General features: G+C 35.6%; 1 protein-coding gene across 23 annotated transcripts in view; it reads left to right on the top strand.

Moving 5' to 3' along the window:
• Positions 1-25,864, top strand: part of LOC113114728 (receptor-type tyrosine-protein phosphatase F-like) — a 215,764-nt gene that overhangs the window by 118,516 nt on the left and 71,384 nt on the right. For 13 of the 23 annotated variants that reach the window (XM_026281721.1, XM_026281798.1, XM_026281778.1 and 10 more), the window contains exons 4-7: positions 18-159; positions 18,183-18,368; positions 20,192-20,209; positions 24,374-24,484. In XM_026281721.1, the coding sequence (XP_026137506.1) occupies positions 18-159; positions 18,183-18,368; positions 20,192-20,209; positions 24,374-24,484 (457 nt within the window). The remainder of the gene's footprint in view (positions 1-17; positions 160-18,182; positions 18,369-20,191; positions 20,210-24,373; positions 24,485-25,864) is intronic. The other 10 variants (XM_026281725.1, XM_026281699.1, XM_026281814.1 and 7 more) reach the window with 1 other exon arrangement.

Here is a 25,864-nt window from a genome sequence, read left to right as displayed (position 1 = left end):
GTGTCTTTCTTTCCCAGGTGATTGAATTTGATGGTGGCTCGGGCTCAGTTCTCCGCATACAGCCGCTACGTACTCACAGGGACGAGGCCATCTACGAGTGCACAGCCATCAACAGTGTGGGAGAAATCAACACCAGTGCCAAACTTACTGTGCTGGAAGGTAAGACGCCCCTGTTGCCATTTCATAAATTATGGCTTTTTCGCTTGAGCGTTTGCCTTTAATTGGACAGGATAGTGAAGAATGACAGGAGAAAATGGGGTGGGAGTGGGAAATGAGCCTAGCTGAATTTGAACACTACCTACCAGTTTATTATTTATATCATCTAGCCATAATAAGTGATAAAATAATTAAATATAAAAATGGAATTATGTTTTTACATTATTATTTTTCATATATTTTTAGAAGAACTCTTTTATTGGAATGCCTAGTGGATTGTAAAATGAATACATTTGCAAAGATAACCAAATAAAACATTAACACGCTACCAGTGTGACTTTTTCTAAAAATGTTTATAAAGATTTATTATTAGTCAAAGTGGTTGTCGATTGATTTTACATTTGCTTTACCTTTTGCTATTTAGTGTCAATAGTAGCATATTAGGTTGTGAACCCTCGTTTTAAGAATAACCCCCTGACCCATATTTCCGTTGCACCTGGATTGCATATAACTCGTCGATATATACATGTGTTGAGATATAATACTGAAGCATGAGACTGGAACATGAGCATGTGACAAATGTCGAAAATTCAGCCACTATTAAAATAAAAATCTTAAAATATCCCACAGAATTCCTTCTAGTAACGGCTGGCCCATCCCAGCACCACGTGTTTGGTATTACACATGTGCCCACAGTGTAATCCTTTTAATCTTATTTTTCACCTCCGTGTACGAGCTGACAAATGCCATTTTGTTGAAATTAGAAGCTTTGAATTCATCAGAAATCATCTGATGAATGTTGAGTCCTCTGGCCCTGTTCAGAAAGAAAGAGGAAGAGAGAGGTGCCATATTGAAGACAGGCAGTGTGGCTCTTTTAGCTGCTTTCCACAGTGAAGTGGATAAGCTGGACGCCCACAGGATCCTGCAGGACAGAATAAACTCTATTTATAGCTCATTGTTCATAGGAAGCAATGCATCATTTGTGTCCTACAGCAATGCTGAGAGACCAGCACAAAGGAGAAGCTGAATGATATTGATGTTCTCTAATGACTTACTAAAGGATGTCCTCTGCGGCACATTTAGAGGGTCTTGGGAATCTCTGCCAGAAATGCAATCACCTCATCTTAAGCGCATCTTAATTATATTTCGCTGAAATGTATAACACATTGATTTTTGTCACTGTTCAACCCGGGCAGAACTGTGGTGCTTACACTGCTTTAAATCCAATAGGTACTGTGTTTCTTTGGCCATTTTCTTGGAACAGAGATGGTATGAATATGATAATCATGTAGTACCAAGGTGTATTTCACATTATACAGTCAGCCAGCCAGTCATTATGGCAACATAAACACAATTAGACTGACTATTTAACATTAAAATGAGAGAACAATATGTAAAGCGATATGAGAGAAGTGAGCACAGTCATGTTGGAAAGCAGTTATCACATGATTGACCAATTAGAATAGCATTTCAGAGAGCCGTGTAAAAGGAAGTTAAACAAGTTTTTATTTTTGGTTTGGTTGAATGTTGCAAGGTGAAAGGAAGAAAAATGACTGTGTCTCTCAAACAGCAAGTCATTATGTACTTAAAAGAGTTAAATGTTGAATGGCCTGGTTTACAGACTTGTGTTAGTGTGCTAGAACTTGTTTCAGTAACAGGAATCACTCCCATCTGAGTTTAGCTGGTCACACACAGCTTAGGAACATATGAGTCACTGCGTCTGCCTTTTTAATAAGCTACTTGAATCATATTGCTAAACAATTAATGAGAACTTAACATAATTGAACCCAATTTAAACAGAAGGCCATTATGAGAGCATTTCTGTTGTGATTATGATTTGTATGGTTGCTTTAAAAGCGTGAACAAGTCCTTTTCCTTAAAGGGCCACAGATGCATCCTAACACAGCTTCAGGGTTCACATGTCGCCACACAGTACACGACGTGAGGAATACCAGCAGGTTTCAACTTCCAGACTGCGCTTGTACCAAGGTTGTGGGTGTTAGTTGCTCACAGCTGTTGCCTGTTGAATAAAAATTTGCCATGCCTCTGTTGTAATCACATTGTGCGGATGCCAACACGGGCCTCTGTGTGAATTCATAATGACTTCGTCTAGCTGCACCCCAATTTGTGCTGCTCATTTCTCTTTAGCGGAGAGATTTGACATTACTGACACTCAAGGACTGCAGCGAAGACTGAATGCAAAGCAGTTTGTTACATGTACCTTTCGCATGGTTCAGTTTAATGATTTTCATTCCATCCGCTAAATCACAATCAAAAAGTATAATTCTGGGTGCATTTGCCTCAGAACTTTTCCTACCATTCCTCCAGATTGTAAAAAAAGAGAGTCCCTCAGGTTTTTTGCCTATGCATTTTATAGTCTTGTCTCATATTATTGACATGATTATGTAAATGCTTTCACATGTTACATAGAGAGGAATTAGAAAGAACTCCCAACATCCTCTAAACCCACAGGAATGCTTTTAAGTGATGGATCAGAAGAATATTTCTGTACATTGAGGATGTGGTTCCCTCATTAGATATCATCTTCAAAAGCTCTATGGGTATGCTTCCAAAACCCCTGGAGCACTTGTCTTTCAAAGTAGCTCAAACCTGACAATGTATTTGCTAAACATTACTCACTATCAGCGAATTATTATTGAATTAGCAATTTAGTAAAGAGTTGGGATGGGAATTGTAAGGAATTTAATATCTGTAGTCCTGATTCAGGTTCCATTAACCATTCTTTTTTTGAGTTTTAAGGAAGAAAGAATGAACAATTATGGAAAACGATTCAGATTGCATTCACAAGCAGAAGCTTGTTTTGTTTCAGATTTCAGACTCTAGAACAGTTCAGTTCTTATCAGATGAGATTATGTTTTACAATTCTTGGGAAGAAAAAAACAACAACAACCGGTTGTTACCCGTTTATATTTATTGCATACAACAGCTTTGCTGTCTTTATCTCTATATCTATATATCTTATTTTTAGTTCTGTGTTTTTGTTTTTATCTACTAGATCAATTTGCCGAACATGTCACGTGTTGCACATATGTGGGTAAAAAGTGTTAAAAAAATAAATAAATAAAAAATAGAGTATTTGTGTCACAAAGTAATCACAAAAAACAATGAATCACACTTTTAAAAGTTTCAGGAGGCCATGTTTTCTTTGCGTCGGTGGAACATTGCAGATTCTAGAATTTTAATAGGCCATACGGCTGTCAGTTTTGTGAAAAAATCATTTGTGATCATTGAATCGATTGTAAAATAGATTTTCCATGTCAAAAAAAAAAAAAAGAAGACGCTTCCTTTTTCAATGCCAAATAACGGATGAACATAAAGAGAGCACTGGAAACGCACAAGTCAGCAATATTTCATATTTATTGGCATGAAGTTTCGTGAAGAATAACAAACAGCATAAGGAGTGCAACACTCTCGAAAAATAATATATGCAGAGGGGACTTCTGCTATAACATAAACAAAAAACATCACGGCAAGCTTCAACCCGGCTGCATTTATGATTTAGGCAATTCAAAAATCTCCAATATTTTAAATAAATGATTCAGTCCATTTCAAACAACTGTTCAAAAATGAAAATTTAAAGTACTTGAAGTTGAGAACAAGCCTTGTGTGTAGGGCTGCACTTATCACAATCAGCCGATCATTAATGCACATCTTCTCAGTAAAGCCGGTTCTCTAATCAGCGGTAAATTCCATCAGGTGTGTGATTTCACATAGAGCAGCTGTTACTACACAGAGCTGTTGTTACCCGACTAGCTGCGCAAATAAACGCTGATAATGAACTTGGATTTGAGCAGCTAGTTAACAACGGCTCTGTGTAGTAACAGCTGCTCTATGTGAAATCACACACCTGATGGAATTTACCGCAGATTAGAGAACTTTACTGACGAGATGCGCATTAACGATCGGCTGATCGTGATTGGTCGACCGTGATCGGTACACCCCTATTTGTGTGTTTTTTATTGAACATAACCAACACTTAGTCTAGGCAGGCATAATGAAATGCGCAAAAAGGCTAGGGCCATAACAAATTTATTGGACAGGAAAACAAGTCGATCAACATTATCGGGGTCCAGAGCAGAGTGTTTTTTATGCACTGTATGTCCAGCTGTTGAGAAGACGCGCTCAGACCACACTGATGTCCCAGGGACACTCAGTTACTTCATTGCCAGCTGCGCAAGGTTTTGCGCAGTATCGGAATTCTTTATTTTCTTTTTCTGCTTGTTTGTGAGTTTTTTTTTTTTTTTTTTTTTTTACATCTACATTGTTTAATTCTTTTAAAATTAATAGTGTACATATTTGGTTAAAATCAATTCCGTATTTTCATTTTTGAAACTTTTTTTTGGTTGGTTCGATTGTGCAATTGATTGTGCAATCGATTTTCGAACGAAAAGTGACAGCCCTAATAGGCCATGATGATTTTCTGGTATTTTTTTCCCCCATCTAGTCAAGTACAGGCAAAGACTAATTTGGATCAGTATCGCCCACCATGTTACTGACACCATTTGTCATCAACTGTGTGTTTCATTACAATAACCTTTTGAATTAGAACCTGGACGACAGTTCAGGTCATTTTCCTGAATGAAAACTTTTGGTTTTCCTGAAAGGGCATCATTTGCTTATGCACATTCCAGGGAAGCGCTCTCACGCAACGCACGCAGACCCCCTCTGCTTTACAGGTGTGGTCTCCAACTGCTTCCCCGGCTCCAGTCAACGGTCCATGTCATGAGTTTAATTTCTCCCACCATCTGCTGGCTTGAAGCCCAGCGCTGTAGATCATGAGCGTTTGACAGTTACAAACTGCGTCTGTCGAGGGCGGCCTCTTCCAAGGACTTGTGCAATATGGCTGGGTGGAATCACTCACCTGGAGTCTGTATCGGCATCCCTGCCTCATTTTCGAGGGCTTTGCGATTTAGCTTCAATTACTGGTTTTTAAATAAAAACTAGTTCGAGTTGTGGCTTCAACCTGTGGCAATCCAAATTAAAGGCAGTTTTGACTAACATCAGTAATTAATCCTGATAGAACATGTTTGTAGCTGCCAGATCTCATTGGCGTTACTAGCGATTCACTACAGCAGATACGTTTACAACCTTTGCCAATATAGTAAGCTCTCTCTGGTCCAGTTTGGTTTGGAGGAAATGACCTCAGAGTAGTGTTGTAGTGGCTATTCCCTGACTGAAGTTGCTCTGGTAATTCTGAATAACATCCCTGTGGCTCTGACGGCTATGCTCACTAGGCCGCGTAATTGGAGCAGTTCACACTTTGAGTCGTCATATGTCCGACAGCCTGGTCAGTGTAGCTTCAGGGTGAAATGGTCATAGGCTTTCACTTTCAAAAGCTAAATAAATTTAATAATGTAGCCTGCTGAACTTGGAAAGGTAAAATTGAGGGTAAAAATATGTGATGTTCTGTGATCAGGTAATGGAATATGAGACTATGCTGTATAGTGGACAAGGTAAATTCACTAAATGCCATCCTTCCACAAATGTATGCCCAGCATGCAATCAGTAACATAGTGATTTGTATTGTAAAATAACAAATGAACTTGTTGGAATTAATTCAGCTTAGTTAGCAATCGCAGGAATAAATTATATTTTAAAATGTATTAGAATAGAAATAGTTTATTTTTAAACTTCAAGACCTTGAAAATATTTTTAATGACAATAATATATTTACTTTTAGTGGTGTCTGAGAGTATTTGCAAATTAACCAAAAATATCAAAATCTTTACTTAAGCAAAATGTATTCAAAACTCTTTTAAGATGCAACTGGTGTGGAAAAGCAAACGAATATGCAAACGGCACAGGACGTTCCAAAGCTGTGAATGTAGCACATTCAAGTTTTGTGGTTATCTGTGGTGTTTCAGGTCGTGAGGTTGTTGGTTTGACAAAATGTGGTGGCAGTGGCAGCTATACAGTCTATTTCATGTTTAGTTTGATTAGCCCAGTGCACAGCCTGAAGAGAAGATGTGTTAATAGAGAGGTTCATGTGTTTGATCTGCGTTGTTCTGTCGAGCAGACTGAAAGAATAAGTAAAGGCTGTCACAGACATTGAGCCGAGGGGACTTCATTTACATCTACTGCCATCTTACACTATTCATGCATATTAAAGTGAACTCTTTCAGAAATAATTCAACTAAACAAGTGTTTGAATGTTCACTTGAATAACATTTTAAAATATATTAAAAATGAAAGTTATTTTAAATTTGAATTATATTTCGTATTAATATTCCTCTTTTTTTAACTGTAGCTTTGATCAAATATATGCAGCTTTGGTGAGCATAAGATACTTTATTGTCCACTCCTTTTTCAAAAACATTAAAATATTATATAAATTATATATTTTTTTCACACCACATACTACTGTTCAAAAGTTTAAAAATGCAAACGGCACGGAATGTTGAATTAAATGTATATTTTATAAAAATTCCTAATAAAATTCCTTTATTAATATTCTGTTTATTTTTAGTATTCATAAGATATAATTTGTATTTTATTTGATGTTATATTCATTTAATCTAAATATAATGAATATATATATTATTTTGTATATTACTCATTTACAATATTTTTTACAGTACTTTTTTTTTTTGATGATGATCTTTATAAGACCCGCCATGATATCAACGATATCAATAATATTTAAAAATAGTAACACAAAAATATTAGTAATAATAATAAAAAATAAAACATGGCAATATCTGCCAATAACAATTTAGCCACCAATATACCTTAAGCGTACAAATTGTAATCAGCCATATATATATATATATATATATATATATATATATATATATATATATATATATATATATTATATATGTCTGCTAGTCTGCATAACATATGTTTAAAAACAGACAGCAGATCATGTGATTTCCACATGCGCTTGAGTGGAGTGACCATAGCATCCTTCGGTTGTGGTAATGGGTCACACGTGTTATGTACAAATCAGTGCTGTAGCATAAATAACAGCTATGTGCCTTTGGCAGACCTGTTGATCACACCGAGACACAATAAACTGGAGGACACATAGGAAAGAGGACAAGACAGAAAAAACAGACCCATGTGAATAAAGCAGGGAGAGAGGGACCAACGTCACACCTACTCAACATTGATTAAGTGACTTTTGGAGGGAAGTCAGCCTGAAAATTCTGTCCAGCTAGGAAAAGTGTATTATTTCAAAGGTCATGGCACGCATTACACCTCTTTCCTCACCACCGACACAGACAAACAGTGTGCCGCTGAAATATTGCAGACGGGACTCCCCCACTCCTAGGGTGCGGTTCACCTTTACACATGCTGCTTTGTTATTTACTATGTGTGTCTGTGAGGTTGCAGATCTGCACGGCCATATATAACTTTTTAAGGTTGAGGATGTTTTGGGCAACTATTGATTATTCTGGGTCTGTTTTCCACCTGCAGTTTGGTCCTTATGAATTCAGTGCTCACAGTTCAAGTGAACCAGGAGCTCTTACCTCAGCGAAACCCATTCAGACTACATGATCACTGTATACTGAAACTCTGTTCCAAAAACAAGCGCCTGTCAATCTAGACAGCTTTATAAGTACATCATAAGGTAGTCAGTGTAAATATGCAATGGAATGAGCTCTTGCAAGTACAGTATTCTCATTAACTTTAATTATATACATTATATAAATTAATATATAGATATTTAAGTTGATATTATTTTACACAGATCTTTTAAAAATCTAATATATTTACACGACCATTCAAAAGTTGGGGGTTGGTAATATTTTTCAAATTTTGGAAAGAATATTCACCAAGGCTGCATTTATCAAAAAAGAAAATAAATATTAGTGCTGTTGGATTTAATTTGCATCCAAAATAAAAGTTTACATCGTTTATGTATATTAAGTATATATAAATACACACACATGCATGTATATATTTAAATATATATATATATATATATATATATATTTATATATATATATATATATATATATATATATATATATATATATATATATATATATATATATATATATATATAATTTTTGCTAATATATAAAATCTATAAATTCTATTGTATTTCTGTTATGGCAAAGCTGAATAGTCAGCAGCATTTATTCCAATTTTCAATGCCACATAATCCTACAAAAATCATTCTAATATGATAATGTGGTGCTAATAAATATTTCATATAATTAAATCAGTGTTTAAAAACATTGTGCTTCTCTTTTTTCTTTCTTTTTTTTTCTTTTGATGTGATAATTTTTATCATGATTCTTGATGAATGGAAAGATCAGCATTTATTTAAAAAAAATAATATTTTGTAACATTATAAATGTCTTCTCTGTCACTTTGACCAATTTAATACATCATGCTAAATAAAATGATTAATATTAATATATAATTAATATATTAATTAATTAATCTTACTGACCCCTAACTTTGAATGTGTATATGTGTAAATATATTTTTTGCAGGAGCTCTTCTGTATGCTCATCCCAATGAGTGCTCATTCGCTTTATTCATGTGATAATTATGTAATGCAACTTCTAAATGACTAAATGTGTTGTCTATCTGGCTTCATTTTAAAAGCACTCTGTCTTGGCTCCAAAAATGCAAATATAATAGCATGTAAAAGTTATCTCGTACATCAGCCTGCAGGCAAAGCGGCGTTCTGCTGTTTGATATCACCTAATACTGATGTCATCTTGAATGAATGAATGCTGTTTTGTTCAGAGGCTAGGCCTGCCATCTTTCACTTGTAATCTCTTTCATTCTGTAGAAATGTGTTATTTGTAATTATTGGGGCTATATTGAGAGTATGATCTAATTTCTGATCCGCCTTTTTTGCCTCCGATATCGTTTCTGATACCTAGGGTTCAATATTGGCTGATACAGATACCGATCCGATACCAGTTAAGTTTTTCTTTTTTTTCCCCCAATTTAAATAAATGTAGAATTTATATATCTCTTTGTGTGGAACTGATTATCATTATTTCACAGTCTACTAGATACAGACTACTTCAATATAAAGAAAAATAAACAATAAATATGGAAAAATATAGGCCTATGCATATTCATAATCTATGACAATAAAATTATCATGAACTAGGCTAGTGGAATAATTCGACAGCAAAAGGTATTCTAGAAAAAAATCACTGCACAATAATTTTAGAAATCCAAACATTCAGTGAAAAAAAACTATTTTGTGTATATTGTAAAATGTTCCACATTGCTATTTGTATTATTATAAAATCCATTCTTTAAAAATATTCATGAATGTATTTATATAAAAGTATATACTATATATTTTTTAAATGCATTTCTTTTAAATGTATAGCATTTTTTGTTAATAAGGCAAAAACATATGATAGATACGATAGGACAAAACATATACAGTGCAGCACGAAGCGTTTTCAGTGTGCGCATCCAGTGTAAAGTGCAAAGTGCAAAGAACAAAGAGAAGAGAAGAGACATTGATGCGTAGTGTATTATATGTGCAACAGTTATTGAGCCTTTCTTTTAACAGTTTTAAATATCAGTTACTGTGCACATTAAAAACAATTTTTTGTCTTTTCTACGGCAGTGTTTTGTTCTCTAAGACACCCGGTAGTGAGTAACAAAACAACATTTAACTTTGGCAAGAAGTTAAAGTGTTTTTGGAAATTCATAGACATGTATTTACAAATCAAGTTTAATAATGGGGGAAAAACTGAACGATCTTAGAGAGAGCTTTAATGAGCTGACTGTCATAACCAAACGCGACCAGGGTTTAAAGGCTGAAAGGAAAACTTACAAAATGTGCAGAGCCTGCAGAACCACTGTATTAAGCTATATGGTGGCTTCAGAAGTAACACAGAATAATTTGCACAATTAAAAAAAAAAAAAAAATTGGATGTGTCCTCTCTGACCTATACCCGATCCGAGAAAAATGGCAGTATCGGAATCGATACCCGATTTTAATATTGGACCGACGCATCCCTAGACAACACATGTATTTTCCGGACTATAAATCACACTTTTTTTCATAGTTTGGCTGTTTCCTGCGATTTATAGTCAGGTGCGACTTATTTATCAAAATTTATTTGACATGAACCAAGAGAAATGAACCAAGAGTTCACATTACCGTCTACAGCCGCGAGATGACGCTCTATGCTGCTCAGTGCTCCTGTAGTCTACACTGAAAACATAGAGCGCCCTCTCGCGGCTGGAGATGGTAATGTGAACTCTTGGTTCTTGGTTCTAAATAAATGCGACTTACAGTCCAGTGCGACTTATATATGTTTTTTTCCTTGTCATGGCATATTTTTGGACTGATGCGACTTATACTTAGGTGCGACTTATAGTCCGAAAAATACGGTATGTCTAATTTGTTGTATTTAAGTATTCAGTGATGTGCCAGTGAAGCAGTTTTGGTTGATTAATGTAAAAAGACGCTTTTTTCTAAGGGAGAACAAACCTGGACTTGAAATGATCTCTGAAAATTAAGATATGTAGTAAAATGGATTGTGTTCTGTTGTCATATATCATTACAGAAACAATTCTGCTCCGTCCATCAAAAGAGATGTCACCCTTAATTGCTGTCATCCATCACTCTCATACACACTTTATGGAAATTACAAGAACATTTGTTTCTCAAGAACTGTCAATACTACATTATTTAAAAAAAAAAAAAAAAGTTCAGAAGTTGCATTACCAGAGTAGACAGATTCCGTGCAAAGGATTTGTTGTCCAAGTGTATTTGTGGAACTTTGTTCTTATATAACAGTTGAGACCTTCACATGCTTAAAAAAAAATAGTTCACTGTAAAAATTAAAATGTCTTACCTGTATGAAATTCTTTCTTGTGTTGAACACAAAATTAAGAATTTTGAAGAAAGTTGATGCTTTGAAAAAGACCAAAAAGCAATAGTGGTCATATTTCAAACCTTATGAAGTCTACCTTAGCTTTGTGTAACATGGTAAATGGCAGCTTGACTATATTTGCTTGTCGAACAAGTGCAATTGAGTTTTATTTACCATATCTGGTGTGCTCTGTATATGTTCATAGTTCAGTGTTTATATGTGAATGAAACCCTAAAATGTAAATCTGTCCTTCATATAGTGTGACTGTTTCTCTTCTGAAGACTTGGATTCAGTCACATTAAAGGCTCTTTATGAACGTTTTAAAGCATCAATCAATTTTTGGTTATATGGACTTTCAATTAAAGACCATGTCATACGTTTTTTTTTTTTTTTTTTTTTTTTTTGTGAAAAATATCTAATTTGCAATTTATAAAATAGCTATCCTTAAATGAAAACAATCTGCAAAGTTTTTAATAAAAAAAGTGCATGATAAATAAAGATATTGTTTCTCAAAAGAGAGAATCGACTCAGAATCACCTAAACCAGTAATCATAGTTTTGAATATTTTACCAGTTAGCGGAATACAGTATACTGGCTAACACATTTGCATAATTCCCGCCTGCCTGCAAAATACGAACAGGGTCTGATCTGCCCTCAAACACTTCCACTATTAGCTTGTTTAAATAATGCTGAGAAGAGAATGAACATTATACATCTGGTTTTCGTCATGTGATAAAGGTTAGTTGAAAATCGATGCTTCGGGAAGTATGTGAAAGAATGCTAAATTTCAAGTCTTATGTACCATACATTAGATTTTTGTAACAAGCAAATGTTGTCCGTACGACTTGTGTAATGAGATTAGTCTTCTTTTCTTAAACATTGTTCTTCAGATCAGATCTTGAGTTGATTCTTAACTGAAACTCACTAAATTTCACTCTGTTGCTGATTTCAAAAGATGTGGCATATCACTCTCAGATCAGATCATATGTACTACAAAGCTTTTGACACATTTATGGTGCTTTTGCATCCTTTTTCTTCTTCATTCTGTGTTCTTCAGAAGAAAGTCAGTCATACAGGTTTGGATCAATGTTGGAGTGAATGAAAATATTTTATTTTAGGGTGAACTATTCCTTTAAACATAATTAGCATGTGGTGTGGACATGGAAGCAGACACATGAGATTGGATCTAAGCATGAGTGATCCGTCTTTAGAGAATGCCTTGTTCTCGGTGTGAGTGCCTCACAGTGCTTCATCACTATTTGAGCAGACTCTTCTGCGGTGACGTGTTTGTGCAGGGTGAGAATAACTCTGGCTGACGTGGACGTGGAGAGCACTCGGGCTGTTTCACAGTGGGGTCTGAGAACAGAGACTTGTCACTTCGGCGGGGTTCTGATTAGACCCATCACCCTGCATGCCATGCTCTATTCTCCCTGGTAATTGGAGCTGGCAGGAGGTTGGCATGTACCCCTCCCGTCCTCCACTTTCCTTTTTATCCTCCCACAGTGACCCCCCCCAACCCACTCCTCATGTCAGATTGTAATGCGTGTTATGTCCCTCTTTGCTCTGACCCAGCAATGAGGACATGAAGCCTATGCATGTCTCAACCACATTTACTGCAGCCTTGTTCACATTAGCTGGGTTCTCTGTTCCCTTTTTTTCTGCCTTTAGGACATTTTATACTACTTACTCACTACCACCTGAAATGCCATTGTTATTATCTTGGCATCCACGTTGCTTTGTTTTCATAATGAGGCTAAATTAGTTCTTCGCCATTATTTGGCATTAGTTTCATTCATTGGCTTCATTCAACACTCAACTTTTGTAAATAAATATCAGATAGTTATCGCCTACTTTCAAGCCTTAATCTCTTCTTGTGTGTCTCACCTTTATCAGATTGCTTATAGCACTGAATATAAGTCTCCGCTAGTAATTTACTGCTTCACAGAAAACAATGTTCCCTCTGTTTCCACAAAACTGATTAAAGATGAGTTTGTGGTATGCTACTCTGTTAGCTGGTCACATGCATCGATAAAGCTGGGCTGCTTCTGGACTGGTTCCACAGCCAAGGAGATAATACAATAGATTGCCATCTGCAAGGACCTGCACGATTTTATCGCTCTAGTAAGGTCTCATTAAAAAAACGCTCTGGGTCTCTTGATGGCAATAGTAGTTTTTCTATCAGGAAGGAAATTTGATTGGGTACTAACACGGATACTATTGTTACTGTGGCACCCATTTATGGAGGTGGTCCCAAGGTCCTATATTTTTAACTTTTAGCTTTAAGAGAGTTGGAAGGACCTACAAGACAGCATATGTGAGCAAATGATTAGTTTTATTTTATGGCCAATAAAAAAGTAATAAAATAATACTTTGAAGGAATTAACTGTATATATCAGCAGCGATCAATAGTATATATTCATCATTCAAAAGGAGAAACTGAAACGAAGATATACAAAATAAACGCAGATATAAAAATCATAAGCAAAGCAGTTCTTGCTTACCATTTAGAATATCAGCAACGTTGATAACTTTAATCATTTCAATTGGCTCATGTTTTTTTTTTAAAGACAGACACAAATGCAGGTAATACACACACGCAACTTTAATCTCTCTCCTTTTATCTCAGTATCAGAATGGCCATATTTGTGAAAAAAGTTCAGTAGTTTGCATCACTGTATATAGATGTCGATAATATAACATTTATATCGTAAAACAGTTGACTAATAATAAATGATTTGCATTTAGCAAATTTCCATCTTTCCTCACTGTCTTTCAACATTAAATTGATGCTTTGCACTGGAATTCGCGCTCTGCTTCTGTGAACAGTAAACCCTGCCTACTTTGATAGACAATCTCAGTTAGTTTGACATTGACAAGCACTGTTAGATGGCGGAGGCAGACCAGGCTGAAAATGTAACTTTTAAAGATTTTTGTTATCATCACAACAAGAGAACTGAATAATGGATTACAGGACATCAGTGCAATAATTTCAAATACAAGGCATGGATAGTTTTCCCATTTTTAATTATTGAGGGCACTTTTCTGACTTGTCTTTTCCCTATTGCTTGCATGCCAGTCATTATCCCTCTGCGTGCCCATGTTGTGGACCCCTGATTTAACGCATACTTCTTGAATAAAAGCATTTAATTTTTGTGCTTCATAGGGTTCATTAAATGTAGACATAACAGAGTGTTATCGAAAGGGTCCTTAACATTTCAAACTTCAACAATGAACAATAGCACAATGAGCCGCACCCAGTGTAAAAGTAGAACTTGATGCGTGAAGGTGACATGATGTCTTGGTAGTCATGAAGCTGCGCATCAGTCGAGCTGTTATTGTTTCTCTTGAAATGCCAGTAGGCTCAACTGCATTTTTAAAGTAACATGATACAAATAAGGTGTTGACGTTGCATAAAAACTTGATCCTGTAATCTTTGTCTGTAATTGTCAGGATTGCTGCTTCTCATATACCATGACCTCAGCCAGTTGCATAACCTTTCAGACAAAGGTAAAATAAAACTCTGCAATACAAGCAAGAATCCCAGAACATGACATCACTGTCATTAAAGTTCAGTTTCTCTCTATTGACTCTTTGTTGGAACATATCTGCAAAGCTCGCTGTCTCACCGTCTGCTCTCAAGTTTCACTCAGCTACTTACAAGTTGGCATCCCAATTACCCAACAAATGTATCATCCCATCAGAGCCATACACCAGTCATAACTGCTTCAGGGAAACAATGAAACTAGTGTTGGCAGGCTTTTTCAATTCAAACCACAATCTTCTGCAGTGCCCACATCTATGTTGTGGCAGAGACTCGGGACAGAGCGGGACATTTTGTAGACTTCTTCCCCTCTTAACTCTTCATCTTAGTAATGGAGTTGTTGCTCGACTCAATATAAGCACACAAGAATTGTATAAAAGAAAAAAAAATCTAAGCTTTGAGTCTTCTGTTTTTTAAATCCTCATGCGTAGTAAAGAGGTGTAAATGATAAAAGTGCTTTCAGGGACGGAGAATGGAGCTTTTATTTAAAAAATGCAAAAGCCTAACCCATCAGCTTGTTTCCTGCTGTGCTTTTATTTTGTGGAATAAATCCATCCTTTTCCCATTTTGTTTTTACATTCACATACCATTTATTTGTAGAATTCATTATACCTGAAAGGGAGTCTCTGTCATTATAATAAATATTAGTAAGAAGCTAAATATTTTAACATACTTTTAAAAGTGCATTCAGCAATTTTTTTTTCCTCAATAAAATGTTATGTGTAGTAATGAGTAGGTAAAAAAAAAGTTACAAAAATGTACAAAAGATGACATCTCTAGACACATTAGCAGCCTAATAAGAGCCGTTTTATTTTACAAGGTACTGGTTACATCATGGTGGCTGCCATGTTGAGGTCACATGACCATTTGAACACTACTCATTTTATAAATTAGAAACCATCCTGTTATTGGACTCTTTCAGTTGTAAAATAAATTATATCTGAAAGCTAATAACGTTTTCTGTCACATGATGCTTCATCCACACCACTAGGTGTCAGTACAAGTCTAACACAACTTTCACATAAAAAAAACAAAAAAAAAAACAATTACAAAGTGTTTATAAAATATTGCATAAGTATGTCACTAATCTCACATAGCCAGACCATTAGAATGACGGATGGAATTCATGGCAGCTTTCATTGGCCATGAGACTGTTTACCAACACATCAAACAACCGATCACAGTTTCTTTTTTTTTCATTCATCTTCACGTTTCGTGTACTCTTAGATGTATTTTAAAGATTTTATTCTATGAAGCACTTGTCATGACAGTTGTAAACACTACGGCTTTCATGAGGGGGTTTGGCATCACGCGATCTGTTGTTTCCTTGTGAAATGTTAAAGAACGCAACACATGCATCTCCCGAAAATCCTATACAATCCTATACAATCCAACCAATCCGATGATGACTTCGACTCCTGGAGTGTTTCCACCTTTGTGTCCCATATGCATCGGATGTTTAGCCAGCGGTCTGTGGTCGTGACGTCTGAGGCTAAGACTAGTATGTAACTTACTTTGCACACCTAGATACTTAAGAAACTTTTTTCTTCACTTTGTCATTTGAAAGAACAAGATAATAGTTTTTTTGTTGTTGTTGTTGTTGTTGTTTTGACCCAACTGTTAGGGCAGTCTGAAACATATCTTCACACTCAACTCAGGAGAAACAGCACAGTTGGTTTTCTCTTAGATGTTCTTGCGTACTGTTTCCTCTTTTGCATGCTGGCTATTTGACACTTGGTAGTTATTATTTGTACGTTCTTTCACAAGAAAATGTATTCAATTGTTTATTCAGAAAAGGACCGGCATAGTGAATACAACCCACACTCGTACAGGTAGTTGACCTCTCCCGAGCACACCTAGGTAGAAATGTACGCCTCGACACAAGACAGCACATCCTCTCTGTGCTTTCCGAAGGTCACACTTGAACAAAATATCTTGCTGCTTTTGCTTCTTAATGAGCCATAACTTGAACAGCCTCTTATTCCAAGTTACCTCGTACTGCAAAGTTCCCTCCAGCACGGATTCGGCTCAACATTTTCCACCTCCTAAATTACATCTTTTTCAATGTTTTCATAAGAGAGTTAGCGATTCATGAAATAACCCTTTTGAGATTTGCCCACTGTGTTACACATGCTGTCCTGGAACACTAGTCTCGAATTTGAAGTCATAAGAAGCTTTTCAATTCAGCTGTATGAGAAGCATTGCTTTATGCTTTAAGGATCAATACACCAATGATTTAATGTGTAACACACCAGAATAAGAAGACAAGATAGTCTGTTGTGTTGTGCTTAGACTTTAGAAACAGTGGAATGTTTGTCGTGCAGAGAAATATCTCAAACTGAATAATTCAGCCTTGTCCTTTGGCTTACTTTGGAATCAAAGACAGTGTAATGTTGCCATAATGTTGTTGCTATTGCAAATGTGAATATGTCGCATGCTGGGCTTTCATCCAAACATTTGTGTGAACGTTTGAGATAAAGAAAAATATAAAAAAAAATTAATAAGTGCTACAGTCATGGAATTGCCCTTGTTTTCATGTGCTTGGAAGCCATATTTTTACACCTTGCCTACTTGCTTATCCTGTTTCTGATATAATTATTTTTCATTTTCATATAATGTGTTATGTAAATGTTTGAAACTTGAAGATGTCTGCACTGTTACTCGCTTTGTGTAGAAATAGTGAAAGGCGTCATGGTCTGTATCAGAGTGGAAACAGTGTTTTCCAAACCATTGAAGGACAAAGCATTATTGGCCAACTAGATTTGCATTTCCAGAAAAAAAAAAAAAAAAAAAAATTCAGGTAAGCAGTTTTAGGCTGTGGTTTTGCATAAATTATATTCAGCATCAGGGAAGAGTTGCAGCTGTCTCATGCTTTGTTTTCTGTCTATGCCACTTGAGTGTCAGCAAATTAGCATTTTTGCAGTGTATAGAGATGAAGATGTAACAAACAAAGGAGCAATCACAATTCAGTATACAATTGAATGCCAGAAGGAAGACCAGTGGCAATTGATAATAGAAGTGTAGCGATGAAGTCATTGCTATTGTGTACATTTTGAATTGTGAATGATTTCCATTCAAATCAGTAAGTCAGTAATGTTCTAAAATTTAGTAAAAAAAAAAAAAAGATAAAGATCGAGTCATTTATCTATAAAGCACCAACAGAAATTGTTAGTCATAGGGTAATGATGACAGAAAATAAAATAATTTGAGTCATTGCCAAATAAACATTTCTAATAAAAATAGCAGTGGAGAACTTACAAAAAAAAAAATAACTTTTTTTTTCTTTTTTTTTTTTATAAAGAAGAAAAAAGTAATAAAAACCTTAGATAATGTCAAAATCCAAGGAATAACATTGTGTTTTAATGTTGGATGAACAGTAATAAGTGGCAATGCTATTGCAAAAAAGCACGGAAAAAGTATATCCGTATTGTGCTGCCTTGCCAAAACTTTAACTAGTCCTTTTGATCCTTTCATTGCATTTATTTATAGCAGATTGCATTTTCATTGTTCCTTTTTGTGTCTCTACTTAAATGCCTGTACAAATTTAAAGCAAACTGAAAGTTTAAAACCTACAAATATTTTGTAAATAACTCCCATTTTGGCTCCTAGGTTGACCTGGTTTTTTTTTTGTTTGTTTGTTTTTGATGCAGAAAACCAGATTCCTCATGGCTTCCCCACCATAGACATGGGCCCTCAGCTGAAAGTGGTGGAGCGAACACGGACAACTACGATGCTCTGTGCTGCCAGTGGGAACCCTGACCCAGAGATCACTTGGTTCAAGGACTTCCTGCCTGTAGACATCAACGGCAATGGGCGAATCAAACAGCTTCGTTCAGGTAAGGTGGCCTAAGCTTTTCAATCACAGTAGCAGCAACTAATGTACTAAGCTTAAATAGCTACAAATATAGACACAGTTCTGTTTCCATATATGTCTTATTTTTTCACATATGTTTTACTACATTTATTGAATGCCTATGCAATATTCTAACATAATAAAAACAGGAATTATATTTGTGCAGTGTCAGGTCTTTGGTCTGCCAAATTGACTTTGCCTACTATGGAAGGAAAAATATATTGACATGGCAGATAAGTCTTAAGCCACATGCAAATGGTCTGGGTAATAGTAGGCACCCTTACGGGAATGTGAGAATGCCGCGGAGAGGATCAACCACTCTATTTACATTGTAGACCTTCCTAATGGATAGACCGCTCAGGTCTGGCGGATGAACTGGACTTTGCCCAGGCTGGATTAATGGCTCCTGACTGACTCAGAGTTTATCCCTCTCCACTAAATCCACTTCTTTTAGAGTGCAAGTCCACAGAGGAGCTTATTCTCTAGTTTCTAGCATAAAGGTCTAAGTAAACAGCTTACAAATACACCGTTGAAAGTTTAAACTGCCACTTTGAATCCCTTGCTGAAAGTCTCGTTTATTTTGATTTACTTCTTAGGTATACTTAAAGTCAAATTAACAAAAAGTACTGTTCCACTAAAGATCAAAACATTGCTTCCTCAAAGATTTGATCTTTGGATGGCATGAGGTGCAAAGCCCTTTTAAGACACTCATGATATAAAATTGTGACAATACAGCTAGTCTTATCGGGCTTATCTGCCTGTTTTAGTCTCTAGGACAGGGGTGGGGAACGTTGATCCTGGAGGGCCTGTGTCCCTGCTGAGTTTAGCTCCAACCCTGAAAAAAAAAAAAAAAAAACTAGCTGTATCCTGAAGACCTTGATTAGCTTGTTCAGGTGTGTTTGATTAGGGTTGGAGCTAAACTCTGTAGGGACACAGGCCCTCCAGGATCAACGTTCCCCACCCCTGCTCTAGGAGAATGGTGAATTACACCGGAATTCATTTCCACCGAAATCAATTGATCCAGGAACATTTAAAGTACAATGAAGATTAGGCAAATAGTCTGATGACATAGGTCTGTGTACATTTCTCAATACAAAGTATGCAAATTTCGGACTTGCATCCTCAGTAGTTCGGACTTTGTGAGTTCGACTCGGGAGTGTGAACTCCTGTGGGTGGGACGATGCAAGTTTGATATCAAATACCACTGCCTCCTTTTGTTTTCATTTGAACATTTTAGTAGCCGCAGAAATGTAGTTCAGGAAAATGTGTATATAGCCTACATTTCAATGAACCTAATTTCGTAACGCAAGTAATTAAATAACAAATTATGAAATTTATTTTTTTTTCACTTTGAAATATGTCAAATTATGGAAGTAAAACAAGCCAAATGAATTTCATGTTGACTTTAATTCACATGTAAAGAAGTGCTATTAGTTTCACACCAAAATTGTCGCCTAATTTGCCATGGTCTGTACTTTTCTGAACAATGCTGTGAACAAAAATAACTTGAATACACAATGTTTCACTAAACTCTGCAAATGGTCCGTAAAACAACAAGTTTGGCAGGACTATTTCACAATCATAGCACACAAAAAGTTTGACCTATGATCTTTTTTCTGAGCTAATTCTACTGCACCAGACAGCCAACATTCAAATAATCCAAAGAGGAGTAGTCTAGCTCAACTTGATTCCTTTCTCTTTAATTAAACCTACTTTCATTTGATACCCTCTCTTTTGTTTTCCTTATCTCTCTTGTCTACTAACACTTCTTTTCAATCTTGTTTGCATTCAATTTACTTCACCTAGGGGGTTCGCCGATTCGAGGTAAGACAGTTGAAATGTGTCTCATGAAACGTCTCCTCCATTTCCTGTCTCATCACTACCGCTGTCATTTCCTGCTTGTTCCGTATATACACAATCTTTGTCTCACCATTCAACCTGTCTGTGTTCTGATGTCTATATATTGGGGAAAGAGTACAACAGAAACACACTTTTGTTCAAAAGTTTAGGGTCAGTATGGTTTTATTATAATTTTTCAAATAAATTATTCATTTTATTCAGCAAGGATAAACTTGCTCTTCATCAAAAATAAACCAAAAAATATATCATATATCATGCGAAGCATTACATTTCTTTCTAAAACATCTTACTGACTAGAAACTTTTGAACAGTATGTATTACTAAAAAAGTTAGGCATTATTTTTGACCGTGTTTACTTAACAAGGTAATATAGGAATAATTATTGAAGATTCTTTGATTATTTACACACCCTTATGTTGTTTCAAACCTGTGGAACACAAAATGAGATAATTTGAAGAATGTCATGGTTGAGGTAAAAATGTAGGTTCTGGATATTCTAAATATCATCTTTTGTGATCCACAGAAGAACATATTTGGAATTACATGAGGGTAAATAATGACAGAATTTTCATTTCTACAATGAATTCTTTGATGAGGTAAATAAAATAATTGACTCTTGCTAGTTATTATGACATGCATTTGTTGTGGATCATTTCTTAGACCCGAGGCTATGAGTTTGGGTTTCAGGCTGAAGGCCATCTTTATTGTCTCCAGAGTGCGTCTTTTACATTCCATTTGGGCTGTGATGAAATTGAAATGATTTGTATTCATTTATTTTTTTGCATACTACTTATGTTAAAATAAGTACGTATTGTAAATGAGGGCACAGCCTGATTGTTAAGATGGAGTGTTCGATCAGTCACACAGAATGAAATATGGATTTCAGAAACATGATTGCTAGAGGCGAGCGCTTGATAAAACCAACATTACCCTACTTCTGTTGCGCAGTTTGCAATCTCAGTGGTCTGAGGACCCCTGAAGATTGACTGTAAAATGAAGTTGAACCCCCACCACCAAAGGATTGTTTGTTACTGCAGACTGTTGGAGCACGCCAGCTCACCTCAGGTTTATGAATCAGGAAGTTCATCTTGCTTGCTGTGGTGGGGAAGCTGACACTGCCTTATGTTCCCAAGTGGTTACAGATTTTTACTGGCTGAATTCTCAGAAGTTCCTGAATTCCTGAAATTCCTCTGATTCTCAACAGCAAATCTTTGTTAAATTCATCTCCCCTAACTCATGTTGTTTTGTATCTCTTTATCAATGAGGAATATTTATCATCTTCATGCCATTTTATGTCTTCATCAAGTCACATAGTTTGTCCCTGTGTGTGTGTATGTGTTTGTGTGTGTGTGTTTTGAAAATGCATAAGGTGTCATATATGTCGGGCCCTATTTTAACAATTTAAGCACATAGTCTAAAGCGCACAGCGCAGGTGCAAGGGCGTGCCCTAATTCACTTTCGCTAGTTTAACGATGGAAAAAAACAGCAGGTGCACCCGGGTGCATCGTCTAAATGGGTTGTCCCTATTCTCTTAATGAGTAATGGGTGTTTTTTGGGGTGTAAAGTGCAATAAACCAATCAGTGTGAAATCTCCCATTCCCTTTAAGAGGCAGTTGCGCACGTGACATGGCAGATTTGCTATTTACACGGCAGAATTGGGAAGCGCAAATACAGAACGAGTCTCCAGAGATGAATTTGTGCTGCTTGTGTGCTGCTGATGCATGCATTGGATATCCATTCTGACATATAGGCATTTTTATATTCATGTAGCCCACACAATAATAATATTTTACATTTTAATCTTTTATTGTTTCATATTTAAAAATGTCTGTTGGCTGTTACACATCCTTATGTGTAATGAGCAAAGTGAACGTTGTGGACCTGCCCAGAGGCTCATTTTCTACTAACGTGCTCTTTAAATAACAAATAAATAAATAAATCATGATTTTAAACTTTAAACTTTTGAGGTTTTAAACGTTTGGGTTGGTTTGAGTTGGTCTATGGCGCAGTCTATTTTCATTCGCCTGAACACACCTCTTTTTTAGACCAGCACGCCCATGAGCGCACAAATGCATTTGCTATTTAAACAACGCAGTGCAGGAAAATAAGAACTGCGACGGGCTGAAACTAGCAAAAACACTTGCGTTGCACTTTGCACCGCATTAGGCCGGTTGTATGATAGGGCCCTTCATCTCTTGTTGGAAGTATTAAAGGGATAGTTAAGCCAAAAATCTAAATACTGTCATCATTTTCAACCTCATGTCGTTTTAAACGTGTGAGACTTTCTTTCGTCTACAGAACTCAAAATAAGATATTTTGAGGACAGTTACAATTCTCCATTCAAGTTTGGTCCAAAACAATATTTATTGTATGGACCGAAACAAATATCTTCTTTAATGTTTTGCAGAAGAAAGAAAGTCATGCAGGTTTGGACCTAAATGGGGGTTAGTAAATGATACAGAATTTAAATTTCTCTTTAATTTATGATGTCATATCAAATATCATAAAAATACCCTGATGATTAAAAAATAATTATATATTTCTTTCTGTAACTGTCAAAGATGTTAAACACTTGCTTTAAAAGAAGTAAATAATAGAACAATTCATTTAAATTAAATTAAAAATGCAAATAAATGTGGTGATTTTCACATTCATCATTTAGTTTAGATGGAATTTTGTATTATTTTTATTTATTTTATTCCGTTTACATAATATGGCACTATCAGTCAGATGTTGTCAGGACTGAGGTGTGATGGCAATCAGTGCTGAGCAATCTCTGAAATGATTAGCAATTTGCTGCTTGTCAGAGTAGGAAACACCACCAATCAGTTTTCCTTGAACTTGGAGATTGGGCAAGGTTAGTGGTGCATGTTATTTTTTCCCTGCAGCACTGGGAAGCAGTCAGGGGTAAACTGAAGGTGATAACCTATACTATGTGGTACACCACTGCCTGAGGTAAAAATGTGTGTTATTGCTAGATTAAGAGCCTGGCACAGTCTTTTTAAAGCAAACTCAGTATCTGTGGTTAGGACACCCAGACTGATTATTCATTTGATGTTCATGACTGTTCTAAATACACAACTAGTTAAACATTTGGACTAATTACATTTTTTTATGTTTTTGAAAGATGTCTTATATGCTTTCCAAGGCGGCATTTATTTGATAAAAAAAATACAATAAAAACAGTAATATTGTGAAATATGATTACAATTTAATTTAATATATTTTAAAATGTAGGGTCTTTGGTGTCACATGATCTTTTAGAAATCATTTTAATATGCTTCATACTTTATTATCAGTTTTTATCTGTTGTAACATTGTAAATGCTGTTACCTGTCACTTTCGATCAATTTCATGTGTTCTTAATAAATCATTATTTTAATTTTAAATCATTCTTACCCCAAAATTGAATGGGTGAATGACAAAACATTTAAATGGTTTGAAATAGGGTATTTTGAAGAATGTCTTGGTTGTTGTTTTACAAAATTGTTGTGGTTCTTGGTTTACAGTATTGATAAATATTTCTTGGGCAGCAAATCAGCATATTACAATGATTTCTGAAGGATCATGTGACACTGAAGACTGAAGTATTGGCTGCTTTGCAATCATAGAAATACATAAAAATAAAAATAAAAATCATAAAATAAATAGCAGCGTATATGTTAAAAGACTAATCGAAAATTGTTCTCATGTGACCTTATGAGGCACAATTTTTATCTCTAGCGACTAAACAGGCAGCATAGTTTTGTACGGTATTGATGTTTTGTTCTTTTTGGTCGGTATAAATATGCCACAGCAGTAATAAAGTCATGTGCTGTAGCATAATTGGCTCTGACTCAATGACATTAATATCCCGAAAGCTTTTTCTAATGACAGTGAAAGGCAAATATGTTGAGTTATAGACTCACTCAACCTGCAAAATCAGCTTTATGCATATGTCTTAGGCAGCATTCTAAGCCAATAAACTATATACACAGTGGAAGAGGTCTGACATTTAAACGGGGAGTGTTTACTGATGGTCTGCAGTGAAAGTTTGCTCTTTGGTGAGGAAAGTTGCAACAGGGGATTCATAATCATGTTCATGAATCAAAGAGGTGACTTTTATTCTTTTTTTTTTTTTTTCTTCAGGAGCTCTGCAGATTGAAAACAGCCAGGAATCAGACCAGGGCAAGTACGAATGTGTGGCTACGAACAGCGCTGGGACGCGCTACTCGGCTCCCGCCAATCTCTATGTGCGAGGTAAGAGCCGTTTTCCAGGTGCTGCCCCTATCAAAACAACTTCCTCAACAAATGCTTCACACCTTTATTTTGACCATGTTACAATTTTATTTTGACTTCCACACGTGTTGAACTTTGTCTGACATTTCGGAGCCAAGATAAACTAAAGTTGTTGTTCAAATCATGCTGGAAACAAAACATTTCCTGCTTTGTTTTGAATTCATAGCAACTGAAGCAAAGGTAAACATGTATATTTCTCGCTGTATATGTTGTGACAAAAAGGTTTAATCAATGGTGAGTGCCACACAAGACACCTGCAGTATTATTACCTGGATTTAAAGGTATAATGGTGTGGAGGCATTGTCTGTGAAACAGAACCCTGGGAGTGCTGTTGTTATGAGTGTCAACCCCTTCAGCTCTTTTCATGCAGGTAATAACAGGGAGCTTATGGCATCCTGCCAGTATGGCCTCCAGCTAGTGACGTTACGATGCCACCCAGTAATTGTCACGCAAGAGGTGAAGACTAAGCCTTCTCATGCTTCCTGTCAAACAAACAACCAAAAATGTTTCATATAGTGGGATTAAACCGCAGACGTCATCATACAACTAAATCATCTAAACACATTGCAAGATATTAAATGGATTAAATTGTATTTCGCATAAAAAAAACTAAGCATACGGAACATTATGGTTTGCATGTTGACGTTAATTTAAGAAAATTAAACACATTTTCCCAAATGCATCCAGATGTTTTATATATATATATATATATATATATATATATATATATATATATATATATATATATATATATATATATATATATATATATATATATATATATACTGTCTTTTTATTCTTCTGGTAAAATACATATTTTTGACAGGTTTGTTGTAACATGTCCAGATCATATTTTACCAGAAAATGAAAAGAATATATATATTCTATATATATATATATATATATATATATATATATATATATATATATATATATATATATATATATATATATATATATATATATATATATATATATATATAAAATGATATTTATTTTTTATTTTTTTTATATCAGTCTGTATGACCCTACGTTTCACTAACGTTTCACAGTGAACATGTGCAGCCAAAATAACAAAAACAGGAACTTTTGGAGCCAAATCAACAGCTAACTTCCTCAGAGTTGACAGGAGCATAATGGGTCGCCTTTATCAACATGGCCATCAAAGGCTGGGTGTGGGTCCTTGTTTTTAAAGTTGTGTCTGTAAAATGCCTAATCACGCTTTCTCCTCAAGGGTGTTCAGCACAGCGTCCTTGTACCATTCCTCAGCCTCCCGTCCCTGCTCAATTATCTGCTCACGCTTGATGACTTGGGTGTCTAAGACTGCCAGCATGTCAGTAG

The sequence above is a fragment of the Carassius auratus genome, chromosome 2, assembly GCF_003368295.1.
Source record: "Carassius auratus strain Wakin chromosome 2, ASM336829v1, whole genome shotgun sequence".
NCBI classification, from domain to species: domain Eukaryota; kingdom Metazoa; phylum Chordata; class Actinopteri; order Cypriniformes; family Cyprinidae; genus Carassius; species Carassius auratus.
This window is presented reverse-complemented; position numbering and strand designations above follow the sequence as displayed.